General features: G+C 35.1%; 2 protein-coding genes across 3 annotated transcripts in view; one reads left to right on the top strand and one right to left on the bottom strand.

Moving 5' to 3' along the window:
• Positions 1-4,359: 4,359 nt before the first annotated feature.
• Positions 4,360-8,834, bottom strand: LOC124630545 (longitudinals lacking protein, isoforms H/M/V-like). The gene is made up of 6 exons (XM_047164498.1): positions 8,676-8,834; positions 8,376-8,578; positions 7,939-8,115; positions 7,054-7,398; positions 6,769-6,922; positions 4,360-6,658 (listed from the first exon to the last, which is right to left on the bottom strand). The coding sequence occupies exons 2-6, from the start codon at positions 8,553-8,555 to the stop codon at positions 6,081-6,083; spliced, it is 1,434 nt and encodes a 477-aa protein (XP_047020454.1). The 5' UTR covers positions 8,556-8,578; positions 8,676-8,834; the 3' UTR covers positions 4,360-6,080.
• Positions 8,835-9,620: 786 nt separating this feature from the next.
• Positions 9,621-12,413, top strand: part of LOC124630335 (nuclear migration protein nudC) — a 30,022-nt gene continuing 27,229 nt past the window's right edge. Inside the window, exons 1-4 of one of the 2 annotated variants that reach the window (XM_047164198.1) lie at positions 9,621-9,853; positions 10,537-10,614; positions 10,700-10,919; positions 11,682-11,833. In XM_047164198.1, the coding sequence (XP_047020154.1) occupies positions 9,779-9,853; positions 10,537-10,614; positions 10,700-10,919; positions 11,682-11,833 (525 nt within the window). In that variant the 5' untranslated portion in view covers positions 9,621-9,778. Of the gene's footprint in view, positions 9,854-10,536; positions 10,615-10,699; positions 10,920-11,675; positions 11,834-12,413 lie in introns of both variants that reach the window. The other variant, XM_047164197.1, reaches the window with a different exon arrangement.

Here is a 12,413-nt window from a genome sequence, read left to right as displayed (position 1 = left end):
CATGTGAAAAAGGGTAGGTAGTAAGTTTATAATTATTAAAAAAATATTTTATGTCATGTAAGCAAAAATAATATTTTAATATTTTATGTAACTTCAAATTTATCATTTTAGCAATTTTTCCTTTATCTGTACTATATAACGTTGCTTCGTGCCGAATTTTAAGATTCTGAGTTCACGGGAAGTACCTTGTAGGTTTTGATTCCTTAGCGTGTGACGGAAATTCGTCTAAGGTGTTGGTAAAACTGCTGTATCTTTTGATCGCGTTAACTTAGAAGTTTGATTTTTTCATTGCTTAAAGGGACAATAGACCTAGGCATTTGGTATAAATTTCAATTTGGTACCTTTATTCGTTCGTGAGAAATAAGGTAGTAAGTTTCATTTTATTAAAATATTTTTATTATATTATATAACAAAAAAAAATGAGATTTTCGCAATTTTTCCTATATTTGCATTATATAACAATGCTTCATGCCAAATTTCAAGATTCTGAGTTTACGGGAAGTACCCTGTAGGTTTTGATTCCTTTGCGAGTGTCGAGAATTTGTTGAAAATATCGACATAATCGGTTGTATCTTTTGATTGGCTTGGCTTAGAAGCTTGATATTTTCACAGCCTAAAGGGGCAATAGACCCGAGTATTTCATGTGAATTTCAGCTTGATACGTCCACGTGTTCTTAAGATAAAGGGTCTTGACAGACAGACAGACAGACAGACAGACAGACAGACAGACAGTCAGACAGACGGACAACAAAGTGATCCTATAAGGGTTCCGTTTTTTCCTTTCGAGGTACGGAACCCTAAAAACTACCAAAAATCGTTTGAATCGACATATTTGTGTTCTGCGCAACTCCACATTGAAAAAAGCGTGATAGTACGTAGGCCGGTCGGCGTGTGATAGATCCTTCTAAAGCTATGTATACTATGTATAGGTACATAGTGCTATGTATAATGTTACTTACGGGAGCGAGTTCACTCCATGTACCAACTACGCCGGCGCGAACATTCAAAATTCTGCCCAAGATATTTACAGTGAACAGAGTTTTGAACTTCGTGGAATAAGCCATAAAAAATAAACTTATACTTATTTAAAAACTAAGGTTCCCTTAAACTAAACATTCAGTGATAACAATGATTATGTTAAGTATACTTAAACTTGCTAAATATTAGGTACACAGTACATATTAGTTTTTCACAGCTTTTTTAATAGGTATCTATCTGTTAAATCTAATCCCTATTTAAATGTTCATTAAAGAGAAAAAACTCAATCCTAGGGCATTAAAAATAAAGATAATGTTTCATAAAAACAAGTAAGTAAGGTATTATCATTCCACCTAAATATGTATAAGGGTTGATGTGAGCTTACTATAGGTAGGTACTTAGATAGTCCCTAATTTTATTTTTTCTTGTAACTGTAGCATTGAACAATCAAATCATTAAATTGACTGCTATCCCAAAAAAGTTTAGACAAACTGCGCGGAAATTAGGAACCAAAAGTTGTCATAACAGTACAAGTGGTTGATATTGATAACGTATCAGAGCAATGTCGTCTGTAAATGTGTCTCGGTAATTGTGTTCTAATGTATGTTGTGTAGTGACTGTAGAGAAGCCAGGCGCGGGTTATCATGCAGATTGCGGCGAATCAATAGGGGCGCCTCGGCCACTGACGGCGGATGACGATCAATAGCGTCCCAGTGGAGCTGTCTCCGCATTAAGGGGCTTCCTCGAACGCCCTTACACCTACCCACAGTCTACCTACACTTCGTACATAACTTAGTGTTACAATACGACCAATGTGCCGACTGTTTGTGTCGAACGCGTGTGAATGTTATACATTTGAACGATAATAATTTATATTTTATGATAGAGCATTTGCGCGCTGAAATCTGATATTACGTTAACTTTACGTATCTATCGTCTAATACTTAGTTATAATTATGTACATAAATTTAACTTTCCACCTGAAGAATTTATAATATTTATTGTTACATGACTGTAGGTAGATCATATTAAATTAATAAATCGCAGAATAGCTATCATACTAACCAGCCCTAAACTATTCACATGGATAATCACTGATAAAGGAAATAAATAAAATACTAAAAAATATTATCTGCACCTACTAACTATCTACTTAATATGCACCATATTTCTAGTAAAGCCAAAATCGAACTTTCTTCGTAGTCTTGAAAGTACGCTTAGGCCTCACGTGGCAGATCGCTGCGAATAGTTTTACTTAGTTACCATGCCGATCAATGGCAATGGAATGAAAACATAAAGTGTACTATAGTTCGGCCATTCAGAGAATGCGTTCCTGACACGTCGCGATTGAACTGACGACGTAATAACATTCATTGATTATTGATATAATAATGTTGTTTTAATGCTCCTCAATTGTTAAAACGGTAAACAACCAGCAAAAATATTTTTATCGTAACTGCAACGCCATTGCAAAGTTACGTCGTCAGTTCAATCGCGACGTGTCAGGAACGCATTCTCTGAATGGCCGAACTATAGTACAATCCAATCTCGCTCGCTGTAACAAACAGCTATGGGAACCGGTTGTTGCCATGAGCTAGCAATCCGTCAATCACCTTCCATGGTGTTAAAGTATGCGCTCATCACGTGCAACGCATCGGATTATTCAGTTGCGGTATTTCATTGTTGTGACGAAGTATCTACATTTTTGCGCGTCGAGTTTTCCCTCCCCGTAAACCATCATGCTACTCGTAACTATCGCAGAGGGGTAGGCAGATTTCGCGTTGTAGAATAATTTCGCCATATAGGTATCGGAATGATCGAATAAAATCGTGAATAGTATGAATCTGGTTCGAACAGATTCTTGTGCCGCAACCGCAATGCGACCCTCTATATTGATAATGCACTCATCTTTTAGATACACAGAATCTGCAGCGGTTACTACCTTAGCGGCAAGAGTTGGGAGCTATTGCTTGCTGTGAGAGGGAGATTTGTTGATTGCCTGCGCTACCCTGTAGGTACCTAAATACTTATCTGCGCAAATAATCGAAACTTACCTGAGTATAAAAGAATGTTGCAATTACCTAAATCATTTTGATTTTAGGGTTTTAGGTTTCTGGCAAAACTGGTAGTGTTACCTAACTTACATAGGTAAGTATTTGATTAACTGGTAGTGTTACCTAACTTACAAAAGTATTTGATTGATGAATAACATATCATATTTACAGATTGATTTGATATTTTTCTTTTTTTACCTAAATCTTCAAACTTCATAAACGGTAGTTAAGTTTACCTACAACTCGTATATCTTAGCTTTCGGGCCAACCCAGCCTCATAGGGGTGTAGACAGAGAATCGAGCGGCGCCGAGTTTCCCCATGCTAGCTAAATACAAGTACCTACCTACCTATATGTATTCAGTTGTCTATCTCTACATCCATAATTCATTTTGTGCAAAACTCCTCGGTTTTCCACCACGCTAATGGGTAGCAAGATTGGAATTTCACAGGAAGAACTTCATCAAATCTTTAAAGCTAGGTATGGCCCCATCAAGGAAATGTTTTTGGAACATACCTATTTATTAAAATATTGGCTAAGTGCGAGTTGGACACGTGCTTCTCCACTGGTTATTTACCTAGATAGGTACCTAGATACTTAATTTGTAGATTAATTACCTAAATAGGTACTGACTCTGACTGAAAAACGAGCTATACAATCTAGCTTGTGTGTGGTGTGCCCCCTAAATGTTTTGTCTTATTTCAGTTTTTATTACTTGTCTATACTAATATTACCTATAATGAGGAAAACTTTGTTTCTTTGGTTGTAATGGATAAACTCAAAAACTACTGGACCGATTTTAAATATTCTTTCACCATTAGAAAGCTATATTATCTGCGAGTAACATAGGCTATATTTTATCCCGGTGCGGGCAGTAGCTCCCACGGGACGCGGGTGAAACCGCGGGAAAACGGCTAGTATGTTATATTATAGTTCTTCAGACAAAGAATTAGCATAGCCATACGTGGCAATACAATTTCGGCAGTTGCAGTCGGCTGCAGGAATTCAAAACGTACCTTTACCAAAGGGTATTGAGCTGCCAGTGTAGCTGGCTTGAGAACTTCAAATAGATAGTCGCTTCATGTTAAACAGATGCTCTGCTGCATCTAAGTAGTTCAGCGGTCTCTAGGCTCTACACTAGACCATCTATTAAATTGCACAATATTATGTCAAGGTATTTGTAATATTGATGGCGCAATGATTGATCTTAAGTTTGAGTGTTCACGCATACAGCGAAATTGGGGAATACGCGATCTTCCGGTTACGGTATTTCCTCCGGGAGGCGTGTAAAAAAAAGGGTGGAGCAAGTTGGAAAATAAAATGTAAACTTTTATGAAGCATATTTTTTATTTATATGTAACATAATTTAAAATCATGTAAATCGTGTAAAATTCTGAATAAAATATCCAACAATATTATACTAACGCAAATATAATATATAATTTAACTTAACTATAAATATACCTATAGCTATCTAGATTCGGTACACCTAAAACTTTAGGTAATGTTCCATACAATAATTAACAATTTTCACTAATGGCATTCGCAGGAGTAATTCAAATCAACAATTATTATTCATTCTATTAAAAATATTTGAGATAACAAGTAACTAAGTAGAAGTAACGACTTGTCATACTTAGCTACTTCCAAAATTAATCTAACACTAACATTTTAAACTATCAAATAGTAATTATAATAAAACAAGAGAATTAAAGGTAACTTATTTAAATTCCAAAAACTTTCTACTAATTCAATAACTTACAATAAAATCATTTTGGCACAATTCGCCAAAAATAAATGAAATTTCTAGTTATTACAATATCATGATTAGGTATTTTTCCAAAAGATATTGTAATTTAATAAAATATCCACAGAGTGTGTGGCTAAATTTATATTGGAAATAACTTAATTAAACATTAAAATGTATTCAACAATAAAAGGATAACTAACAAGTATAAGGGAATATCAATCGAAATATTGAAATGTAATATTTTTATACATCATTGATTTTTGTTTGGCATTGTGAAAACACACTGCATTTTTTTCTTACAATGAAATTCTTATCAAGATCGAATCGACTTTTAAGCACCTATTTTTTTACTGCATCAATTGTACAGTTCTCCTCTCTGTTATGCACTTTAAGACTATTTTATAGACCAATATAATTCTTGCAGAACAACGCGATCCCTATAGTAACAATGAAGATCTTCATATATTATAACTTTCTTATGATATAAATATTACTCACATATTATGTGCAATCAAATATGTAGGACTGAATCCTTTAAGGGGGAAGATCTCATATCTTTAGCGTGGCCTCCAGTACACACGTAAGTAAAACCATAGATTAATTTGTAAACAAAAGGTCACTGACAAATCTATCAGTTGTAACATTCACATTCTGATATAATCTTCAATATTCATAAATCAGCGTCAAAAAATATTTCAGCTCTAACTAATAATTTATTCAATTCTATACTACATCATTCGCGATCTTGTCGCCACTGTTTACCGATACAAGAAAACTGCCATTTATTTTACTTCTAGGATTGGGCTCCACTAAGACAACCTAATGTAACAAAGTAAAAGTCTAAACTAAATACATACAGCCAATAATACAGATTTCAATAGAGTCAGCGGACTTTTTAGTAACACTGACTGGTGCTAGGGAAGCAACACCAGTTCCTTAAAATGCACACATTAATATCAAACAGACCATAAACTTTTGCACCCAATATACTCGAATTTACCAAATAGGTAGTTATTTCGTGTCCGTACACTTGAACTAACTTATTTTGAAAATACTGAACTGGGTGGATTTTACTAGACAAAATAGACCCTATAAAAATTTCTAATAAAAAATTTCCTTCTCAATTACAAGCAAAAGCTTTCAGTCTCTTACACTACATCCTTTGACCTAAACTACACTACTGCAAGGCATTGATTTTCGTTTAACAAGGCACATCAGCTTTCTATGTTGTCTATCCAATGTCATAATGTATCATGACAAACAACCTAAGGCACATATTTGCAGAATAATAAATGAAAATTAATTCCTTTGACCATGACTTGTCCACATATGCTCTTTGAATGTCTCACGCATTGTGAAAGACCTTGGGCACAGATAGCAACATAGTCTATTGGTCAAGTCCGAGTGCATTAATCTGACATGATATTTTAACGCAGACTGGTTGGAGTACTTCATGCCACAGTGAGGACAGTCACCACAGATGGCTGCATGATTTGACTGTTGGTGTGCAAGTCCTTGTGACGTGGAGGCACCTGCACCTAACACTGGAACTGTAGACATCCCTGCCAACATCAGGAGAGCTTGTGATTGATCTTGTGTGTAAGTACTTTCAGTGTCTGTACCATCCTGATGTTCTGACAATAACACTTCTGGTTCATATTCCACATCAGATTTTGGGGACTGTTTTTCTGGTTTAAAATGAAGTTCTTCTGTTAATATGGTCTTTATAGGACTTTTAGACGGTGCATTTGTAAAAGTTACTGTATCCGTGTTTATATCTTTAGGCCGTGTTGAACAATGCACATCCACCATAACATTTGACACTTTCTTGAGAGTTGTATTATTGGCACTAACTTCACTTTTTGATGGATTGATCCCTGCAAATAATTAATTCCAGAAATTAGGGCTTTTTTATTAATCCTTCATAAAAAATAAATCCAATACAATCTTTTTAAATAAAGAATGAAAAAGTAATATTAATACATACCTGAAAGCAGGGATCTGGCAAGCATACTGTTTTCATAATCAGGAAGGCTATCATCATTTTCAGAGTTGGCATTTATTGATAAAGTAGGCGAGCTGTTGTCATCCGTCCTTTCTGTTTTTATAGTAATCGGAATGTTGTCTCCTTGAGCATTCACCTGAATAAGTAAAATTATGATAAAGCATTTATTATAACATTATTTTGGAAGAAATGATACATTATTATTGTGGTTTACATTATGTTATCCTAAATCAAAATAATAATTAATTTAATTAAATAATAAAATACCTGGGATGTTGCAGAACTTTTTCCATTTGCTGTTATAGTAGCTGGTTCAACTTTGCCTTCACATTTTTTGTCAATATTATTTTCTGGTAAGAACACTGGGGTATCAAGTTTATTTGTTTGTGGAAGATTACTTCTAGTGTAAATATCACATGCTTCTAAAACTTTACTCTTTTTGGGGCCCTCCCCTATATTAACATCATTAGGTTTGTCAGAAGTACTACTTCGTCTCTTCTTTAACGCTGGCAGCTTTGTTTCTTTATGAGCAGCACCAAAAAGTGGCTTTGATGATATGGTAAGTTGGGTATATAGTTTATTTGATGTGTTCGGTGATGAGAAATTTTCTTTCTGTAATTAAATGACAAGAAAATTATGAATATGGAGTTTTCAAAACTATCTCTTAGCAAGATGGTTTGTTTTATAAATATTGTTTTGTTGTTTATGTGATTTTAGTTTCTTTATATGTATATAAAATGAGAGGCATATGGCCTCTTATGTAAAATAAATAAGGTATCATACCATGAATAAAAATATAATTTTAATCAAAAATTAGAAAAGAGAAAGTAATTAGGTATGTTAAATAGATAGATCCTAGACAAGAGCTTTTTCACTATAGTTCGGCCATTCAGAGAATGCGTTCCTGACACGTCGCGATTGAACTGACGACGTAACTTTGCAATGGCGTTGCAGTTACGATAAAAATATTTTTGCTGGTTGTTTACCGTTTTAACAATTGAGGAGCATTAAAACAACATTATTATATCAATAATCAATGAATGTAGTTACGTCGTCAGTTCAATCGCGACGTGTCAGGAACGCATTCTCTGAATGGCCGAACTATAGTAAGTAAAGCTTATTTACTATTACTATTTATGTAATAGACTATACCTGCTGAGTGACACCAGTTAACCCTTTCACTTGCAGCAGTGCTGCCGTGTGCAGGAACGAAGACAACTTGCTCTCCTCAATGAACACTTCTCCCTGGTACATGTAAGACAGTAGACTGACAATATCATCTGCTGACACATCTTTCAGTATTATAACCGGATGCTGACATGGGTTTTCCTGGAATTTTAATAATTTTTATTTAAAAATTGCTTGATAAGTACATAAACATGTTTCTTGTGCCTACTAGACTATTGAGATCCAAGGATCCACTCAATAAGTGCATTGACACAACACACTTATGTTGACATAACAAACTGATCTTTAATTCCACATCTTGACAATAATAGGGTCAACAGAATAGAAAACTAAGAATATGTGTACATGTTACATGTTCATTGGTATAAATATGAAGGTTATTAATGTCCTAAGTCATTCACCTTGAACACATTCCTGAAGTACGGGCTGCACGCTGACAATATGACTTTATGGGCCTTGATATTTCTGCCTTCACAGGTGAGTGTAACGTCGACCAAATCTTCTGAACACTTCAATGAATCCAAGGCACTCACTATGTTTGACTGGAAGTTGTTCCAACGTAAACAGAATTGATCAGCCATCCCTATGGTTTCTGTCGAATAATCTGCAAAACAAAATTATTTAGGCTGACTTCTAGTTTTGACAAATGACACTGCAACGAAACCGTTCAAGTTTTATGATAAAAGAAAACTTTAACCCACCTGTAGTAAAACGCTCATTACAGTTACAGAAAACATTAGTTTTAGTTAATTTTTGTTTTTACAAGATGTTGTTGAAGAACTTTGTAAAATGCAAAAAATGCAAGGCATGACCTCCATACGCTTGACACTGTCTTTTTCTTTCACTTTCTTGCAATGCAAAATGCTAGGTTCTATGGTCTAAAACCATAGACACACAACACTAGAAAACGACACGGTCTGCTTCTCGTTTATCAGAATAGTAACCCTGTTTCAAAGTTTTAAAAAATACTTTAACTGAATAGCAACGTAATGGAATATTTTTGCACTCATAACTTGATACAATTTTCTTATTCAATGTTGGTGGAACAGGCTCTAGTTTTTCTGCGACCGCGCATTTTTCTTTTTTAAAGAAGAGGAGGTTCTCAACTCGAGGATGTTTTTGTTATATGTAAAGGTACCCTCTTTGGGTAATGAAATTCATTAATTATTCATTATTCAAAGAGGGTACCATTACGTAGGATACATACATTACATAGGGTAGGATTCGACTGGGAGGGACAGAGGTTATTCTTTAACATTACGTAGCAACTGTTTGATCTTGCAAAAAAGTTTGCACCGGAGCGAAGTGGTTTGGAAAAGTGGGAATAACAGATTTGGGAACTTCTTTTAAAAATGTTTTGTTTAAAAACTTGTGTAAAAATTCATGAAAAAGCCAATTAATTAATGAGTTTTGAACAGAAAAATCTGTCCGTCCGTCTGGTTTTACACCGCTCACTGGCGCTCCCTATGACCTCCCAGCCAGTTCTTCACTTCCAACTAACCATGCATTGCATTGCTTTTGCATCTCTGAGTCACTTCCAGACAATTACACAAGGAGAACTCCAGAGTTATATAACATAACATTTTATGTCAGAACTGTGGATGTCAATTTCAGAGCTGTCAGTTAGTTCTTTTGTCATGTCAATGCAAATTGTCAAAAAGAAACATCAAAAATTTTTGTTTGTCTCGCGACGCCGTGACTCGTGTGAGTGAAGACAAAAAGACAATAATATCATTGTTATTGCAAGGATCTTTTGTCCAGTTTAGATCGTTGTTCAGAACTTGGTACCTAATATTACTTTACAATGGCTAACGATCCTGAAAGATTCGATTCGATGCTGCTAGCAATGGCTCAACAGCACGAAGGTGGCGTAAAGGATGTGAGTATGATAGTTTTTCGAGAAAAAACCTTATTTCGCTTTCTTTGTTCCGTTTTTATTGCGGCAATAGTACTTATACTCCCACAGGCTAGCTTAGGTTAACTTAATCGGCAAGTTCTAGATTGTTCTACAAAGTTCTCCGCGATTATTGATCACATGTGACTCAACAGTCTGGTTTGCTAGGTTACCGCAGGACTATTGAATAATACTGACAAAATGCTATTGGATTCGAAGAGATGGATTCCATTTTCAATTTTACATATCTGTGTAGGACAAATGCAGTTTTAAAGATCTTCATAACTATTGTTTGATAACTTTTTGGTTGTACCTATTATCAACTCATTAAATATTGATTGAATACAAATTGGAGGTTTCTTCTCAATACATTTTATGGTTTTCATAGTAAAGGTAGATGCAATTAGCTAATGCAATTTTTTTTTTGGTGCCTTTTTATTCCTGTTACTTTCTATCTAATAATTCTCCAAAACTGTTAAATAGTTTGTTTACCTTTTAATTGCTTTCAACCACCCCCAAGACGACCCACTGACCCAAATTTCATCAAAATTGGTTCAGTTGTTTATGGGTGAAAATAATAGACAGTCAAGAGTTACCTTCCCATTTATATTATGTGAAAAATATTTTGCCCATTAATATTTCATATGCCAACTTATTCCATTTTTCAGTTGCTGAGCACAATAGTCAGTTTTCTTGCAAGGAAAACAGATTTCTTTACTGGTGGGAAGGGAGGAGAATGGGAGCAAGTAAGTAAATAATAAAACTGTTGCTTTATTCAAATTGTCTGTCAAATTGTTATTTTTAACTATGGTTTTTATTATGTTAATGTAGGTTGTAAAAGATACATTTTACGCTCATGCCAAGAAAGCAAAGGAAGAGGCAGATAAAATAAAAAGAGAGAAAGAGGAAGCAGACAGAAGGTTGAAGGACATTCAGCAAAAGAAAGAACAAGAAAGAATGGCTCAGGACTTTGAACCTGCATCTGTAACTGAAATAACAGACCAGGAGGCTGCTAAAATACAAGAGGACATTGACAAAGAAAAGAAAAACAGTATGTACATACGTCACAATCTGTTATAACAATGTCGAAGAGACTTCTCATATTTAGTCATAAAAACCGACCGTCTTACCACAAAAACTTTTAAACGTCAGTTTATGCCTTGTCTAAAAAAATGTCAAATTATGACGTTGACATATGGTTCATTTTGCAGCCAAAATTTTATTAGACAAGTGTAAAACAGGGTTTAAAGTTTTTGTAGTAAGGCCCCGATAGTTTTAATAATCAGTGACAGGTATAGCAAATAGCATTCAGCCAGGATCTTTGAATTTGGTCAATTTAACTGGTATGTTGTTCTAAAGGATGTCGCCATAAACGGTTTGACTGTAGTTTCCTTATTGAGTATCACTTGAGTGTGTTGCTCTTATTTATTGTTAAGGCACTGGTGTTATTTTTAGTAAATGCGTGTTTAAGAATTGCTACGTTTTACAGATTGTAGGTTAGAGAGAGGTGTGATATTATTAGTCAATAGTTCATAATGGATTTGATCTCTATGTAACTTTGAGTGCCAATTTTCTGCAGAATTACCACCACAAATTGGAGTCCACAATTGGGCATTTCTGTTAAATGATATTAATAGCATTGGCATGTTGTAATTTCCATTTTAATTTATGATTCTATTGAGCTATGTAATACACAAGAGATATTCTTTCTCGTTCACCTCAATTGGAATATAAAAATATTTGGAATTTGATACATGTGTTGTACTATTGTACATTTTCTTTGTGAAATTGACTATTTTATATTTAGAAACAGAAATTGGTAGTGGTGATGGAACCCCTTCGGAGTCAGAACCAGCAGAGCCAGAGGAGGAAGATGAAAAAGAAAAAGGCAAGCTCAAGCCTAATTCTGGCAACGGCTGTGACCTTGAAAACTACAGATGGACCCAGACTTTGGAAGAAGTTGAGGTAAGTCGCTTATATTCAATAGTATTAATGGCGTCCACGGCCGATTTCGGCCACGGCGGCTGTTCTCAGTTAAGGAGATCAGCCAGCCGTGCAAGACATTTTATAGTGCACAAGCATTTGCATAGACACAGGTGCACTCCCTATTCCTTCACTCTCATAACCCGATGGGACAGCAATCCGATCCGACACGACCGGTAAGAGATCAGGCACAGGACCGACATTTACGTGCTCTCCGATGCACAGGTGAATCAATCACCAAATTCCAGACTACGGGCTGCTTTGTTAAAGTTTAAGAAAACCCACAAATCACACACAGAGCACAGCAGCCGCGCTTGCGACCACTAGACCAACGAGGCAGTCATTCAATAGTAATGTGAAATCAAAGAACGAAAACTCTTTTCTTCCTTTATTATGTCCCTTCAATATGATTTATTTAGCATGTTCAAAAATGGAACTAGTGGTCCAATTTGATACAGTCGCACAATGCTTTGTGGCCCTCTGATTAAACCAAAGCAGAGAAGTTATGAAAAGAATAGCATTTTATATCATAATCATAATATCTCATTTTCGCCCAGTAATA

Source organism: Helicoverpa zea, chromosome 5 (assembly GCF_022581195.2).
Source record: "Helicoverpa zea isolate HzStark_Cry1AcR chromosome 5, ilHelZeax1.1, whole genome shotgun sequence".
Classification (NCBI taxonomy): Eukaryota; Metazoa; Arthropoda; class Insecta; order Lepidoptera; family Noctuidae; genus Helicoverpa; species Helicoverpa zea.
Note: the sequence above shows the minus strand (reverse complement) of the source record. Positions and strands in the feature narration are given on the sequence as shown.